The sequence below is a fragment of the Salvelinus alpinus genome, chromosome 20 (genome assembly GCF_045679555.1).
Source record: "Salvelinus alpinus chromosome 20, SLU_Salpinus.1, whole genome shotgun sequence".
Taxonomy (NCBI): domain Eukaryota; kingdom Metazoa; phylum Chordata; class Actinopteri; order Salmoniformes; family Salmonidae; genus Salvelinus; species Salvelinus alpinus.
Window position 1 is genome coordinate 35,896,310 of NC_092105.1, and position 17,952 is coordinate 35,914,261.

Genomic DNA, 17,952 nt, shown 5'->3' on the forward strand with positions numbered 1-17,952 from the left:
CTTCGGATTTTTGCTTTGCATGGTTGGCTGTATCCAACTGAATTGCTGTTCGGCGAACACTGTGACGACACAAGGAGCCAGCAGTAGTAGTTCGGTAGTACTAGCCTATAGTTTTCTATAGAAGTCTTTGGGTTTCAGAAAATTGCTATATAAAAGTATGATATATTATTAATTATATACAAGGTTCTGTTGTAGTTCAAGTAGAGCCATTCCTGAACTCGCATTATATTAATAAATATATAAAAGACATGTAATAATATAATGTATCAATTTAACACGTTTCTGTGTGCTCCCACAGCAAAACAACCTGGGAGCCCACTTCAGCCACATGAGCTTGACCCGGCAGGCCTCTGGGGAGGGCCCAGGTCGGGACACCCACATTGCCATGTACCCCTCCTCCGTCGTGCTCCAGACCCCCCCGCAGCAGCAGGGCTACATGGTGGCCCCTCCAGTCCAGCCCATCCCTGCCCCCCAGGCCTACAACACCCCCGCCCCTCCGCCTGTCAACCAGCCGGTCATGCAGCAACAGGGCTACATGCAGCAGCCCATGCAGCAGGTAGTTTCTGTACATCTGAGCCTAACCTGATTTTACACTATTCTGTTACATTAGTACTAATATACTTTTGTTCCATCTAACTGACTATCTTAATCAATGCTTGGCCAGTATCTTTGTTCCCTCAACTACATGATTGTAATGTTCCATCATTACTATCTGAGAGACATGTACAATACATTTGTTCATAAATACTTTCTCTCTCTACTTAAAATAGCATTTAAATGGCACTTGGTAACTATGCCACACACCAGCAGAGGTACTGTACTGTATGTTCAGAGACCTCAGAGAGATGGATCGCTGTGTTGGTATTAATGGTATGCCATTTTAGACTGCTCTATCTCTGCCTACAGATGTCAGCATGTTACTGTGCACCAGGCCAGTACCCCCTGTCCAACCAGCAGTACAGGCCTGTGGGCACAGTGCAGTACAGCGCCCCACAGAGTCAGCCAATGCCCCCGCCCACACAACAGACAGGTAGGTATCTAGCACAGGCTGAACCAGTAACTCAACCATCCATCTCAGCTGCCAAGTTCTTCTATTAAAAACAGGTGTTACTTTCAGGTGTGTGTTATTTCTCTGGTGTAATATATGTAATACCATCAGTGGAGTGGTTTGCATTAAAGATATCTACATGGGGGGTAAAATACTCTATACCACACCTCCTTGTGTGTTTATTTTAATACCGTTTATATCAAGCTGCGGGGAGATGGCTGTTACCGCTCCTCCCTCCCTTTTCACACTTCTTTTCTATTACACTCAGCACTTTGTTCTCTCCGGTTATCTGCTTTTATGGCGGGTACACAATAGGCTAATTTAAGTAAACTGCAGAGGGGAAATTAGACAGTGCCCCTGGGGCAGAGCGAAAAGCTAACTACTGTGTTGGAATGCTTTTCTCTGCAGTTTTGGCCATTGTTTTGCCTTACTCTTTTACCCCATAATAACAATTCCCAATCAAATACACTATTAGCATTGTTTCCCTCCCCCCCACTGTGTATCGCTGAGGCATTATTCACTGGCCTGTCTAGAGAAACAGATGCTCCGCTGCACCACTGAAATCCAGAAGCCAATCTGATCTCTAAAAGGAAATGGGGAATTTTGTTTTAATTACCTGCCAGCCTTTGTACATGCATCTGTCATGCAGGTTGGCAGTGGAGAAAAGGATGGGGATTTCAAATGGGGAAATGATTAAATGATGGTGAATTCCAGCAGGGAAATGTCAGAAAGTTTATATTCCTGTGGGTCCAAAGTCAGGTGTTTAGATGGGTGTCCTACCTGGATATCAGTCCTCCAGACTGGGTTATAACCGAAAGGCCTGTCCTGGATACTGGTGGATCTTGACCCTCCATGGGTGGAACCAGGTATTGGCCCTCCGTGGTAAAACCAGAGGCTCAGGATACGGGGCCGGGGCACTGTCTGAGAGGCCTATGATTCTCACAGTGAACCGGTCTCTTTTCCAGCCCCTCACTCTCACCTCTTCAGACAGAACTGTTCGGCAACCACACTCTACCGCTAGTAGTGCTGAGCGATCAGTGCTTTTTGAGGTCGGTTTCAGTTTATAGAATTTTTGTAGACATTTTTAATGATAGGCAGCAGAAGCACACCGCATTATGCTGTAACACAGAATAAAACAATTAAAAGTCCCATGATGGTAGTGACTAACAATTACTGCTTATCACTTAATCCCATCTTTTATTCACATTACTTTAATTTAATTTAATATTTCAGTTGTGTATATTACATTTGTTTTATTTGATTACTTTTTTAAATTCCTAGTCATCTCATCTCTATAGAGTGGCTGTCTATGCTGCTATAAATTTTATTTGTTCATCAAAGTAAATATGGCATACTTTTGACTGCTGAATACCAACTATTAATCAGTTAGATAATGTATTTTCAGGTAGAGATAAGTAGGCGTGCACTGGATTATGGTCATTGTAGTTAATTGCTATGTTTTCTGCGCTAAACCAGTGTTTCTCAACCCTGGTCCTCAAGTACCCTCAACAATACACATGTTGTAACCCTTGACAAGCACACCTGATTCAACTTGTCAACTAATCATCAGGCTCCCAAGTGGCACAATGGTCTAAGGCACTGCATCTCAGTGCTAGAGGCGTCACTACAGACCCTGGTTCGATTCCAAGCTGTATCACAACCGCCCGTGATTGGGAGTCCCATAGGGCAGTGCACAATTGGCCCAGTGTCGCCCGGGTTGGGGTTTGGCCGGGGTAGGCCGTCATTGTAAATAAGAATTTGTTCTTATAACTGACTTGCCTAGTTAAATTTTAAAAAGTCAGGCCCTCAATGAGGTGTGTCTGTCAAGGGTTGCAACGAAATTGTGTACTGTTGGGGGTACTCGAGGACCAGGATTGGGAAACACTGTGCTAAACTATAGAATATTTATCTTTAAATAAATATTCTATATCTGCAGTGATAAAATTTGCATTGAGCTCGCAAAAAAACCCTGAATGAAATGGAATCCAAAATAATTGAACCGATGTTGGACAATAGTTGTTTTAAAAAATGAAAAATAACAGAAATGTTGGTTAATCGCTCAGCTCTAACGATTACGCAAAACCCTCCTGTCTTCTGGGTATTCTTGATTATTGAATCAGAAGGCCTTATGACTTGACTGAGACTTTAAATGACTGAGACTTTAAATGTATCTCGCCGTGAATATTTGTGAAGACTCAGTGTATTTTTGTTTTTATGCTCGATGTTCCTGCCATAAAAAGTGCCCTCATTTTTGGTTTTGACTTGTACATCAGACTTCAACTTTTTTGTGTGCTCCACTTCTACAATTATTTCATAATAAAAATCTGATTCTGTTAACATATATTATACTGCTCATTATTAGCTGATTCTGTTAACTATAAAAGGCTTGTGCAAGAGTCTCAACTGCAATTATGAAGACAAAGTATTATATTCATAATATGTGCAATTGTTGTAATCATAAAATATCAGCAGAAACTTGACATTGTCTGTGAAAATGTACTATACCTCTCCACATGTGGTCAAATATAGCCGAAGGAAAATGTTTTTTGGTGAAAAGAGGGAGGAAGAAAAATGTTGTGGTAGATCTGAGTTGAAGGACACCAGTACCGTCTGAAAACTCCTTTCCCCAGGCATCTGAGAAAGCCTAGTCCTTTCCCTTATTCTTGTAAGCAAAGATTAAGCTTTTGAACTTAAACTGAGGCTTCTGCTGCCTTTCTCATCTGCTGTAACAAGGAGAGGGGTGGCGTGCCTGTTTCATCTTATCTGCTATAGCCGCCTGACAGTCAGTGCCTTTTTAACCAGGCAGGCAACACTGTCTGCAAGCAGCAAGGCAAGCAATTCAAGCCTTTTGAGTCCCTAGGTCCAGGTTCAGGGTCTGGGTGGTACCATAGTGCAAAGCGTCTCCTTTCTCCTCTCCTTCCTCTGCTCAGTCAGCCGAAGCAGAGAGTGTTTAATATTATATTCGCTTCATGCTCAGTTTGTAAGTGGAGGTGGGAGAATGGCACTAAAAATAGCGACCAGCCTCTCGTCGCTTGCCTCTCCTTCATTCCCCGCCGGGGGCCATCCATTCCTTTTGTCCCACTTCTCTTCTCATCTGGACCAAATTGATTGCTGTCGCTCTGGCCAAAAGCCAGGAGAAATTGAAAATTGCCCAGGCCCCCACCTCACTCCCTTCCTCCTTTTTACCTCCTGCAGTTTTCTCCCCTCCATCCCCCATACCTCTCCTCGGGGCGCCTGCTTTGGAGGGTTTTTCAATGGCGTTCTCAGAGCTTTACACGCACTCTGGTAACCTTGACACTGATGTATTTTACCCAGTGAAAAAAATAGGATAATTTCTCTAACGTACTCTATGAAAAGTTTTTTTCTCTCTCTCTTCGTGTCTCCCATAATCTTACCAGCGGAGGATAAATCCTATCGAAATTACTTTGGCTCTTAAAGGTTGTTTATTCACCGAGCCAATTTAATGTTGACTTCATTCATTGATCACTTTTCAAATAAATAAGCACACAGCTTGTCCTGTGCCAAGGAACTTTGCATTTCATTTCAATGCAAGTCTGCTGAAATCTAAGAATCTCAAGTCATTTGTGTCCACTTTTTGATTGTATCAACTTCAACTCGCTCTCTTTATTTCTCCAGGTTACCAAACTGTGATGCCAAATCAACCACAGAGCTATCAGAGTATGATTGGAGTGCCACAGAGTCAGAACACTGTCAGTGGCCTGCATAGCAATATGGGAAATCAGATGCAAGGCATGATGGTCCAGTATCCCTCCATGCCATCTTATCAGGTGAGTACTTGGTATTTCACCAACACTAAGTCAGTGTAAGTCTATAATATCAAAACACAATTGTCAATGATGAACATTATTAAGACGTTAAAAAAAGTATATTTATTTAATCCTTTATTTAGCCAAGTATCTTGGTCATTAAGAACCATTCTCTTTTACAATAACGATCTTGTATATTTTTTGGCATCCCATGTTGACCATGTGTAATCTGGGTCTGTCTTGGCAGGTATCCATGCAGCCCCAAGGCTCACAGGGTGTGCCACAGCAGACATACCAGCAGCCTATCATCCCCAACCACAACCAGTCCAACCAGGGGCCCATGCCTGGCTCTGGTGTCCAGGTCTACTACAGTGTTATCACACCCAATCAACAGAACACCATTAGGTTGGACATCATCACCACACTGTTTTAACATGAAAATACCTATACCCATTACACTTATTGTAGACCCATTATATTGTTGAATACCGGTTCTAAATGTATTCCCAGTTTAACAAAACACCATGTAGTAGGAAATCCCAATGTTTCAAATACTCTGAATTTAGACTAATTACAATATTACAGACCATTAATATATTCCTGATTTTACAGTGAGACGTTTTTAGTTTTAACCGATAACTAGCCCGTCTCTGTGATGCTTCACGCTGGGCTATGCATGGCAAAGAAAGGGGTCACTTTTCACCTCCCTCTTCTCTCCCCCTCATGGGGCCTCTTCTTTAGTAGGCCATGTTCAAGATGATTTATAAGGCCAGATATCTACTGAGTCTTAATATAACATTGCTGGTCCCATGTGGTGAGCTGCTCTCTCTACACCATCCTTCATGCCAGCCCTCTGGTCCGCTGTGCAGACGCACACTATTCCTCAGGGTGCCGAGCAGAGCGAAGAGCCGACTGTCTCCAGCAGCAGCTGCCTGCCTCTGTGCTTTGGGCTGACGCATCACCCTGCCTCCTGCCTGCCTTCGCTTTGCTTTTATCCTTATTAAATCACAACTGAAATGAGCGAAAGAAGAGCCTGGAAAGCAGAAAACCCAAAGTTGCACACTGCAACCGCAATTCGGTTACGGAGACACAGTAAAAAATGATGATTGCCCTTGATTTGTTTTGATTTGGTAGAAAATGAGGTCCGTAGCGATTCCCAGCCTTTACTCGTTTCTGATTGAGGATATTAGTGGTAGTTCTAATGCCCCTGTGTACAGTGTTCCACTTCAGTAATTTAGCCCATTTTAAACTGATGAGACAAATTCTGATTACATTGAGTGAAGCGCTGCCAGAGCTTTGCCTCTCTGCTGCTCAGCTTTAAAAAGTGTGTGTGTGTTTCTCTCTCTGCAGCTCCTCTGTTGGGTTCTTGCCGCCTCCTGGATCAGAGCAGATGCAGTTCCCTCGGCCGTCCTCCCCCTGCAGCTCCCAGCAGCCCCTCCATCAGGCACAGCAGTGCTCAGGTACACAGCCCAGTCACAGCACAGAGCCAGCCTGAGCCACAGCATCCATTACAACCAGGTCTCAACTAGGAAGTAAATATCAATCACTGTCAATAAAATTAGCTGCCGTATAGGTCGTCTCTGGAACAAAACCAACAGATCACTAGCTTCCCTGTACGACTTTCTCTTCGCACCCTGTTTTAAACCTTTCTGCTACCTCTATTTTTTTGTGCTTTAATACTCTCTTCAATCCAATCCCCCCTGTGTGAAACACTGGAGTCTAATAGCCTAAAATAACCTTTCACCAAACCCTGGAATTAGAACCCCACTTAATAGAGGCAGGTGTCATCAGGAGAAATTACTTCAGACTGAATTCTCTGGCTATTCAAAATGGAATTGAATCGATTCTAAAAGGGTGAGGGGGCACAGACAGGCAGGCAGCATTCTCATCTCCCAGGGCCAAAGCTATAATTATACGGCGTGGCAACAACAAAAGAAAGGTAGTCATGTAGACGCCTTAACACCCTGCCAGCCTTCCCTCCCACCCCCCCTCGATTGTTAGCTGTGAAGCGTTAAGGTGCTAATTGAAATGACACTCCAAGTCTTAACGATCTAATTATTGAACAGATATAGGCTGGTAATTAAAAAGTAATTCCTCTGCTGCTTTGTTCCCAGTTATGGCCATCTTAAGAAAGTAAGGGCTTTCATGGGTGTTCTAATTTCAGTTAATGTGAATTTCCTCTCTGTGGCGAAGCCCCTGTGAATCAGTATAGCCATCGTCAGTCACCCCATCTCTCTCTCCTTTCCATCTCCCCCTCTCTTTTTGTCTTTTCTCCTTGAATATCTAATTAAAATGGAAAGGGAAATGTTCTTTCAAATCCTGAAATTAGATTTTGCTCCGTTCAGAAGTGAGGTGGTAAATGTTTTAATTACATGCAGGGATTACCAAGTGTAAAATAATTCCCATTCATTTTTTTTGTAGCAAATACTATCAAATTAAAATATGTATTTTGTTGCGTTCTGTTATTTTTTTTTTGTGATTAAATGTTTTTTTAATTTAGTAATAATAATTGTCAGCAAACATGAATACATACATACAAAATGAAGTTACACCTCCCTCTCCCCATCCCAATCCCATCCGAGGACCTAAGGTATCAAATTAAATAAACATACATGGATCAAAATAAATGATAGGAAAAGAGAAACTCAAAGCAACACATCACAAAGTGTTTCAGCGGCAAGAAGCCATTGGTTCAAAGTGACTTCTTTAGCTCCATGAATGCGAGAGGTAGACAGCTCCATATAAATTACATCCAAAAAAGTGAGGATTCCATTGACAGTGTGTGGAGGCTTCCATCATACGGCAATAATTGTCTTTGCAGCCGTTAGAACAGCAAGAAGAATGTGCCACTGACAAAGAAATTAATAATTTAAAAGTAAAACGAAAGGAGATGCAGGAATATTTTCAGACATCAGAGTGGGCAAGATCAAAGCTACTTCATCCAAGAATATATACTAAACCAAAATAAAACGGAACATGTAAAGTGTTGGTCCCATGTTCAATGAGCTGAAATAAAAGATCCCAGAAATTTCTCTAAAATTTTGTGCACAAATCTGTTTATATCCCTGTTAGTGAGCATTTCTCCTTTGCCAAGATAATCCATCCACCTGACAGGTGTGTCATATCAAGAAGCTGATTAAACAGCATGCTCGCTACACAGGTGCACCTTGTGTTGTGGACATTAAGGCAACTCTAAAATGTGCAGTTTTGTAACACAATACCACAGATGTGTCCATTTTTGAGGGAGTGTACAATTGGCATGCTGACTGCAGGCAGGAATGTCCACCAAAGCTGTTGCCAGAGAATGTAATGTTCATTTCGCTTCCATAAGCCGCCTCGCAACGTCGTTTTAGAGAATCTGGCACAACTGCAGACCACGTAAACAGGCCAGCCCAAGACCTCAAAAATCCGGCTCCTTCACCTGCGGGATCATTTGAGGAGGGAAAGTTCTGCTGAGGATATCTTTTGTTTGTAATAAAGCCATTTGTGGGGAAAACTCATTCTGATTGACTGGGCCTGGTTGTTGATGCCCGCACAGTCATGTGAAATTCATATATTAGGGCCTAATTTATTTCAATTGACTGATTTCCTTCTATGAACGAACTCAGTAAAATCTTAAATTGTTACATGTTGCGTTTATTATTTTGTTCAGTATAGATACGAGTGCATTCCTAAACTATGTGTATAAAGGTAACAGTGTACAGGATGCATCATTCAAAATGTTCATATGAAACAGCTTACAAGGAGTTAGATAAGTCCTTTAAAGTTAGAGAATGCCATTATAATTTTGTTCAAATGTGGAATTGTGTTTTGGTCCTTAAGCTGCTCTATGGTCAACTTTGTTTCTCTGTGGCCTCTTCATTTGCAATTAAATCCCAATAAACTGCATCATATTGCACCAAGACGGGCCTAAAGATTTAATATTTTGCCTGGTTTTCTATTACAAGTACAGCTTTTTTGGCACACTTTGAAGACTTTTTTCCTTCATGCATGAGTTAGCCATATACAGTGGTTTACACCCTGTCAGGATAAGAGTATTATATAGACACTGTTTACTTTTAAACCCCCACCAAAAATAATTAGACAGGCTAAGTGCAGTCAGAACTCTTCTTTTAATAAGGCCAAGTGCAGGTCTAGTAAATTCACTAACCCTTCATTGTTGGGCAAACAACTTTAAATGGATGCTTGACGGCTGAAGGTTTTAGATATGATTATGTATTAGTGGTCGGCGCTGTCCTTGGAAAGTCGCGACCAGACAAGAATAATACGCATATCAACAAACACTTTGTTCAAACATGGAATTTAGTTACTAATAACATGTTAACCTCCACTCATTTAATGTCACACAAATAGATTAACCTCCACTCATTTAATGTCACACAAATAGATTACAAAGGATTCTAACGGTGAGACAGCAAACGTGGACATTTTATTTTTCTTCATAATGCACTAATGAAATACAAACAGAAGGAAATAATTTAAGTCACACTGACATACGCTGATCCTATTGAACTTGATAAATATCTTTAAGGTAAACCTGCTACACACACAGGATGAACATACTGGAATTCTCATGTTAACAGGCGGACAAGATGTTTATACACATTAAATCTTTAATTGCCCCTGAGGGGATAAATAAACGTTTATTGAATTTAATATGAGATTTTAATGTCTGTTCTTGGTGTCTTTGTGCCCCCCTAGGCGTTCCCCCTCCCCCAGGCGGTGGGATGGTGATGATGCAGCTGACGTTGCCCCCCGGCCAGCAACCACGGCCTCACTCGCCCCCGCAGTGGAAACACAGCAAGTACTACAGTCTGGACCACACGAGAGGACAGAAATCCACAGAGCTCTCCACCCTAGACACCTCACAGGTGAGTGCAGGGACCCAGCGAGAACCTGCAGATAAAAATATATATATATAAACAAAAACTATTTAATTAAAAAATATATATTTATCAGTATCACATGCTGAGTGTAAATGTAGTAATGAGGTTTGGTTTGATGACGTGGACAGTCGTGACCATGGTCTGTAATTTTCTAAGAAGGGAGTATCCCTGAGACTAAATGTAATGGTGTCTGTGAGGTCTGTGTTCACCCACTAACCCGCCCCTGTCCTCTCCAACTGTCTGTACAGAGCATTCCCCAGCTGGGCAGTCCCTCAACTTCCCCCGCCCAGTCGCCAACTCCCTCCCACCCACACCACCTAACCAATGTGAAGAGCATCCGTCCAGGCCTCGCCTCCGTACCCATGATGCCCCAGTTCTCCAGACCCTTTATGCCAGGGCAAGGTGAGGGAGACACCCAGTGTTTTTCTACCCAGTCCTGGGGGACCTTCAACCAGATATTTCTACATATTTAATCTATTCCAATTATATAGGAATATGATATCCCAAGGGCTTGCTGTCATTAGTTGACTAGAAGAATCAGGTGTGCTAATACTAAATTCAACAAATGTGTGGAATGCTCAGGGGCCCTGAGGACAGCTCAGTTGCTCCATCTTTATGGAAAATTGTAACCCTAATGAAATTGAGCCAAACTAAGCGTGTTGTCATCTCTGTGTTTCCCAGGAGATGCGCGGTACCCGTTACTAGGGCAGACCCTCCAGTACAACCCCCAGATCCGTCCTCCTCTACACGCTCCACCCATGGTCCCCAACCATCAGGTGAGTCTACACAAGACAGATCATCCACTTAAGTTGAAGCTACCTATTGTTTATAGGAGGAATTATGTGGGGATATACCCTTCTGAAATGCTTGGCAAAGCCTGGAAACATAACATCTCTTTAGTACTGTGCAAATAAAACAAAAGATGAAGTCAAACATTGGTCTCTGATTCTTTTGTTCCTCATTTGTCTTCCAATTGAATCAATATCATTCCGATACCTTAAGCTGGAGTCCAAAGAAAGTATAGTTGCGAGAGATGGTAATCTGAACATGCTCTTGTCCTTCTTTCTGCACCCAGGTACCCATGGGGATGCGGCACAGCGGTGGAGGGGGCAGAGGGAGGAAGCAGACAAGGAAAGCTCTGTCTACAGATCTCAGTGTAGGTGATCCAGGTAATGGTAGGGAACACCCTCTGTCTGTTAGAGGACAGAGATGTGGACCTCCAAGCCTAAAAAAACCCCCCTCATATCTCACTCTTAGATCTATCTTATATTTTTCTTTGATTTGAATTCCCACAGATTTGTACATAGAACAAAACTGATTGCAAAGGACGCTAGGGTTAGTCTGTACTACGTTAACTAATTAGGTCATGGGCCTAAGGTTGTCTCCAAGTTGGTTTTGACAGTTTCTCTCTTGCTCCCCCCTCTCGCTGCTCTGTCTCTCGCTGCTCTGTCTGTGACAGTGAGTGGGCATGTCCTGGAGGTGACTGACCTGCCGGGAGAGATCAGCAGGACCGAGGCGGACTCTGCTGGGTGAGCTCTCCAGAGCCGGGGCTGTAGTCGGATGGCTCCCAGAGCACCACAGCCTCCGAGATTGGCAGTCGGGGGGCTAACGGTGACCCCCACCCAAGCCCCTGCTGACCCAGCCTTCGTCTACACCATCCTGGCCATGTTCCCCTCCGGATACACTGCGCAGGACGCCCTCCTCCACCACAATGGCCCCCAAGCCTCCTTCAGACTCACTATGAGCAGGGGCCACAGACACCCCCTGGAGAGGGCCAGCTCCCAGTCGAGGGCGCTAAGGACCCCTGGCTTGACCTTTCACCCCTCACCAGCACCGCCAGTCACTTCCTGTTGCCATCACTCCCCCCAGCCCCACTCATTAAGTTGGCTTGTTGTAAAGGGTTGTTTTTCCACTAGAGACTTGCTTCGGGGGAATGTGTTGTATTTTGTAATGTTCTTACAATTTGATTTGATGAAAAAGAGCGAAACGTAACACTGATCCAACGTGTACCAACATTTAAAAACCATGATTATTGAAGTTCCAAATATTATAAACCCGTCTGCTCTCTGTTTTGAGAACCAGCCGGAACATATCAAAAGGGCAGTCTGTATTTTTGTTTTATTTTTTAATTTGTTTTATAGTTGTTAATCTTGAGTCAGACCCAAAGCTCATTATTATTCCCCCAGCCCAGTTGCAGTGTCTGTCCTGGATCCGTTTAACACAACCAAAGCCTCCCCACACCCCAGGGTAGCTGATTATCGGCCACCCTGCCACCAGCCCCATATTGTGGCCAGTACATCATGGAGTCGCCCTTAGCTACACAATGGGTCTCTTGTGCCTTTCTCTTGAGAGTCTACTGATTTATTCTCCAAGAAACACAAAATGACACCCCAGTCAGTCTATTGTTAAATGAAAAGACCTGCACCTTGTAAATAATTTATATAGGATTGGTAACTAAATATCTCAATCACTTGTCATTTCACAGTGAATGGTCTGTATGTGTTGGTCACAGGCGGGCACAGATGAGTGCAGCAAAGAAAGGCTTTTGTTTGACACGCCTAGTTTTTAACTTAATTTAAAAGTTGAGATAAAAATGACACTCCTCCACTGCAACTACATATTTTAGCAATCCTCTGCTTGGATGGCCTCTCTCCACCACTGTTCTCCCTCTTTCTCCTCTCCTCCTACAAGGCCAATGGTTTAAAATCTTTCATTAGGTCTTTTTAAATTATATACCTACTGGGTCACTGGGGAAAAAAGACAGTTTGCACATTTAAACTGAATACACAGTACCCGTCAAAAGTTTGGACACCTACTCATTCAAGGGTTTTTCTTTATTTTATTTGACTATTTTCTACATTGTAGAATAATATTGAAGACATCAAAACTATGAAATAATACATGGAATCATGTAGTAACCAAAAAAGTGTTAAACAAATCAAAATATATTTTAGTTTCTTCAAAATAGCCACCCTTTGCCTTGATGACAGCTTTGCATTCTCTCAACGAGCTTCACCTGGATTGCTTTTCCAACAGTTTGAGTTTCCACAGATGCTGAGCACTTGTTGGCTGCTTTTCCTTCACTCTGTGGTCCAACTCATCCCAAACCATCTCAATTGGGTTGAGGTCGGGTGATTGTGGAGGGCAGGTCATCTGATGCAGCACTCCATCACTCTCCTTGGTCAATTAGCCCTTACACAGCCTGGAGGTGTGTTGGGTCATTGTCCTGTTGAAAAACAAATGATGGTTCCATTAAGCACAAAACCAGATGGGATGGCGTATTGCTGCAGAATGCTGTGGTAGCCATGCTGGTTGTGTGCCTTGAATTCTAAATAAATCACCAACAGTGTCACCAGCTAAGCACCCCCACACCATCACACCACCTCCATGCATCACGGTGGGAACCACACATGTGGAGCTCATTCGTTCACCTACTTTGTGTTTCACAGACACGGCATTTGGAACCAAAAATCTCACATTTGGACTCCAGACCAAAGGACAGATTTCCACCAGTCTAATGTCCATTGTTCGGGTTTCTTCGCCCAAGCAAGTATTTTCTTATTGGTGTCCTTTAGTAGTGGTTTCTTTGCAGCAATTCAACCATGAAGGCCTGATTCATGCAGTCTCCTCTGAACAGTTGATGTTGAGATGTCTGTTACTTGAATTCTGACGCATTTATTTGGGCTGCAATTTCTGAGGCTGGTAACTCTAGTGAATGTATCTCCTGCAGCAGAGGTAACTGTGGGTCTTCCTTTCCTGTGGCGGTCCTCATGAGAGCCAGTTTCATCATAGCGCTTGATGATTTTTGCGACTGCACTTGAAGGAAATGTTTTGTATTGACTGACTTTCATGTCTTAAAGTAATGGAGTGTCATTTCTCTTTGCTTATTTGAGCTGTTCTTGACATAATATGGACTTGGTCTTTTACCAAATAGGGTTATCTTCTGTATACTACCCCTGACTTGTCACAACACAACTGATTGGCTCAGACGCATTAAGAGGGAAAGAAATTCCACAAATTAACTTAAGGCACACCTGTTAATTGAAATGCATTCCAGGTACCTAACTCATGAAGCTGATTGAGAGAATGCCAAGAGTGTGCAAAGCTGTCGAGGCAAAGTGTGGCTACTTTGAATAATCTCGCTTTTTTTGGTTACATGATTCCATGTGTTATTTCATAGTTTGTCTTCACTATTATTCTACTATGTAGAAAATAGCAAAAAAAAATAGAAAAACCCTGGAATGAGTATGTGTCCAAACTTTTGACTGGTACCATAACTTTTGACTGGTACGAGATATATATATATATCCTTTTTATTTCTCTCCAAAGATAAAAATGTGTGGATTCTGAAAGACTGTTCAGTGCTGGTGCAAGTCATTTTTATTTCAGTTTGAAACCAATAAATGTTTACACCAAAATATGTGCTTTTTCAGATCACAAGAAGTCCTTTGAAATGGATGAGGGTCCTCTGGGTTTCTCTTTCTGTCCATCACCGAACCGCTTTGGATGGCCTCTTTCATGATGTTTAAACTTATGATAAAATTATTATTTTTCATCAACACTAAGTATAGTCCTACCTCAGATGTCAGTGTAAGCAGATAGTGGTTTATTTTGCTATTGGTGGGGATGTGGGTTTTATACTTGGCATTATCTAATTTGGTCTTTGGTTGGTGCTATTCATCTCAATCCAGGTTTTATAGGGTAATTTGTCTGCTACATTAACCTCCCACCAACCTCATCTCACCCAATGCCACACAGTTCCTTCCTCCACTGTCATATTTTTCCTTTCCAATAACAATAATTTACCGCAAGAAAAATCTAACCACCTGCCCCATGTCTCATCTAGAGCCTGTGGGAGTTAGTGTTGCCAGAAACCGTTTTAAATGGATCGCTTAATATCTGCGATGTGAAGGAGCCTGTTAGGTGTCCGGTCATGGCATTAAGGATCTCCATACTGACAGTGAGATTATTAACAGATAATTAAGCCAACATCTGGAGGACCTAGCTCAGTGTTGCAGCCAAGGCTGGTGAAATGGAGCCATCGTTGAGGAAATTCTCTGAGCAATAAATTACCCTTTTTTTATGATATTCATTTGCAATGCCTTTTTTCCTCTTTTTTTTTCCCTGCCCAAGGGTCGACGTCTAGCACAGGGATTGATATCAAGCATATTTATGCATTGTCAAGTTATTTCAAGCAGCAAATGTAATAATAAATGTTGCTCTATAATGTATACATGCACTGAAGACCATGGAGAATTGATGGTAAGTCAGTACAAAACCAATTGAACAAAGCTGCACTCACTATCACCTCCAGTATAGTCCTAGACATGCATAAATCATTGAATGAAAGCTGTGAGCAGGGGGATGTTTTCCATGAAAGGAAATGACATACAACCCCGTTCCCTGAGAATGGTCCTTTTCTCTGATGTGTAGTGAAGCACCCGGCGCATACTGTATGCACTAGCCTATAAAACAGCCCTTCCCACTGTTAGAAGGGTGACAACCTGCTGCCATTACCCTCTCCACTGTTGTATGACTTGGTCAGCTCAGACACAGTAGGAGTAAAGCTAAAATTAGGGCAGGTTGGAAAGGGCTCCATAGACAGTAGATAAGGTTACAGACAGCTTTAATAGCTGTGCCAATTCGGTTGTATTCCTACTATTAAAATGGGGTGGTGGAGGTTTTCACGCCTTTATTAAACTATAAACACAGAGGGCTTGTTTACTTGACAGATGAGTGGGTAAATATCTGGTGTTTGTTCAGGATTCACTTCTTTGGGTATCTGGGGACCACAACCACCCTAATGAAGAACAAGATTAGATTGAATTCTCATCTGTCGTTTTGAAAATCATAAAGACACGGTGACTATCAAATAAGCTTTTCTTTATCAACCTGATGTAACATCCAGAACAAAATGCATGTCACTGAAATGCTCATCTTATTGATAGAGAAGGCAAACTAGTGGTGAAAATGTATAGTCTCCCCCCTGGGACACATTGGTCTCAGACTGCAATCGAAGCTCGTGAATTGTTGTCAATAGCTCCGCATTGACACGAGTGGGTGACGCTAGGTGGGGACGGGAGGTCCTGCATAAACACAAACTCACTTCCCTGACAACAGCGCTGCTCTGCTCCACGAATTGCAAGAAGTATGAATGCGTTGACTTCTGCAGAGACTGTATCACAGTAACCATGCAGAGCCTTCTAGAGTGTGGGGAAATGATCTATAGGAAAAGCACTGGGATGTTTGACATGCTAAGACAGACATTTTGTGACTATTTGCCTTGTGAAAACCCCATAAAGTAAGAATACAAATAGTGCACGTATTTTAACCCATACTATCTTAATATGACATTACAAAGTAATGTAGTGGAGGCTGATCTATTAGCACAGTAATGCAATGTTCTATTAATCATTGCATAATACATCTCTGTGTTGAGTTTGGTGAGCTACCACACCCGTTTGTTTTTTTAGGCAACAGTAAGGCAACAGTAAACATGTCGTCCCCCACGAATGATGCGGAGGGCTCTATATACATGTAGCTCCGCATTGAGAAAATTGTTTGACCGTAGGTGGAGGCGATACGTCCTGTATAAACAGAAAATCCCTTCCTTGACAATTTCCTCCACGATAGATAGGGGTATGCTGAAAATACATCCACGAGTCGCAATAAGTATGATTTACCTGACTTCTGCAAAGGACGCATCTCCGTAAATGCTGTAGGGCCAATACAGAAGCCAGATTGACCATAAAATACGATTAATGCTTGATCCGACAGTGAAAAAAATATAATAATCAAAAAATGGTCACCGAAAAATAATATGTTTGGTGCGGGACAAAACGAGTAATTTGCTGAACATCTAATGGGCGTAGTTTATGTCCTTATGGGAAACATGTAGCTCATGAGGGGCTGCATATTCAACAATGGTGTAAAGTACTTAAGTAGTATCTGTACTTTACGGTTGATATTTTTGACAACTTTTACTTCACAACATTCCTAAAGAAAATAATGTACTTTTTACTCCATACATTTTCACTGACACCCAAAAGTACTGTTACATGTAGTGTGCCCCTGGCTATATGTTATATATATATATCAATATAATGGTGCTGTCTGGTTTGCTTACTATAAGCACTTTGAAATAATTTATACTTTTACTTTTGATACTTAAGTATATTTTTGTAATTACATTTACTTTTGATACTTATTAAGTATATTTAAATCCAAATACTTTTATACTTTTATTCAAGTAGTATTTTACTGGAGGACTTTCTCTTACTTGAGTCACAGTATTTCTAGGTATCTTTACTTTTACTCAAGTATGACAATTGGGTACTTTTCCCACCACTGATATACAGTGCCCTCCGTACTGGGACAGTGAAGCATTTGTTCTTCTTTTGGCTCTATACTCCAAGTTTGGATTTTTAACCCAAAATGACAGTACATTATTTACCATTCATTTCTATTGGACACAAAATAATCTGAAACACAACCAAAACAAACAGCAAATGCATCCAACACATTTGTTGAGTCACAAGCTTGATATAGTCATTGCATGCTACCGGAACAAATACCTATCTTTTGAATACTTAAATACACATAAGTGAATTTGTCCCAATACTTTTGCTCCCCTAAAACGTGGGGGACTATGTACAAAAAGTGCTGTAATTTCTAAACAGTTCGCCCGATATGGATGGAAATACCCTCAAATTGTAGCTGACAGTCTGCACTTTAACCTCATATTTGATTGTCCATTTGATTCAAATCCAAATGGACAATGCCATTGAGGGCTTCCACCATTTTAAAGTAGTCCACTGGATGGGGATTTCTACAAGTTGGGAGCAATCAGCCAATGAAGAAAAAAATGTACTACTTTAAAATGGAGATAGCCTTAATGGCACTGCCCATGTGTTACAGACGCTATAATGGCACAGATACAAAAATGAGTCCTCTATCTCTATGGCATGTTCACACACGTATCTGCCCTCTCATGGGCTAGAATGGTCCCACCTGATCTCGCTTCCCTTCCATCTTTGAGGACATGTATAGACCCCCTCAGTGGAGGTGTCATAATACCCATAAAACCTAGCGGTCAAACAGGGAAATGGTTCCAATAATTTTTCCACCATTCATTCTACCCATAGGGTTTTTTAGAAACACTTAAAATAAGGGCTGTGCTTCGTGTAGGCTTACCCTGGTGTGACGTTTTGATAACCATGTACATTAATGTCGGACAAGGTGACATCAATAT

General features: G+C 42.0%; 1 protein-coding gene across 1 annotated transcript in view; it reads left to right on the forward strand.

Moving 5' to 3' along the window:
* Nucleotides 1-14,789, forward strand: part of LOC139546756 (R3H domain-containing protein 1-like) — a 30,155-nt gene extending 15,366 nt beyond the window's left edge. The window contains 12 exon segments of the mRNA XM_071355505.1: nt 299-556; nt 907-1,030; nt 4,685-4,836; nt 5,063-5,220; nt 6,166-6,275; nt 9,517-9,686; nt 9,950-10,103; nt 10,383-10,477; nt 10,777-10,870; nt 11,161-11,221; nt 11,223-11,302; nt 11,305-14,789. Coding sequence (XP_071211606.1) covers nt 299-556; nt 907-1,030; nt 4,685-4,836; nt 5,063-5,220; nt 6,166-6,275; nt 9,517-9,686; nt 9,950-10,103; nt 10,383-10,477; nt 10,777-10,870; nt 11,161-11,221; nt 11,223-11,302; nt 11,305-11,693 — 1,845 coding nt within the window. The 3' untranslated portion in view covers nt 11,694-14,789.
* Nucleotides 14,790-17,952: the final 3,163 nt, after the last annotated feature.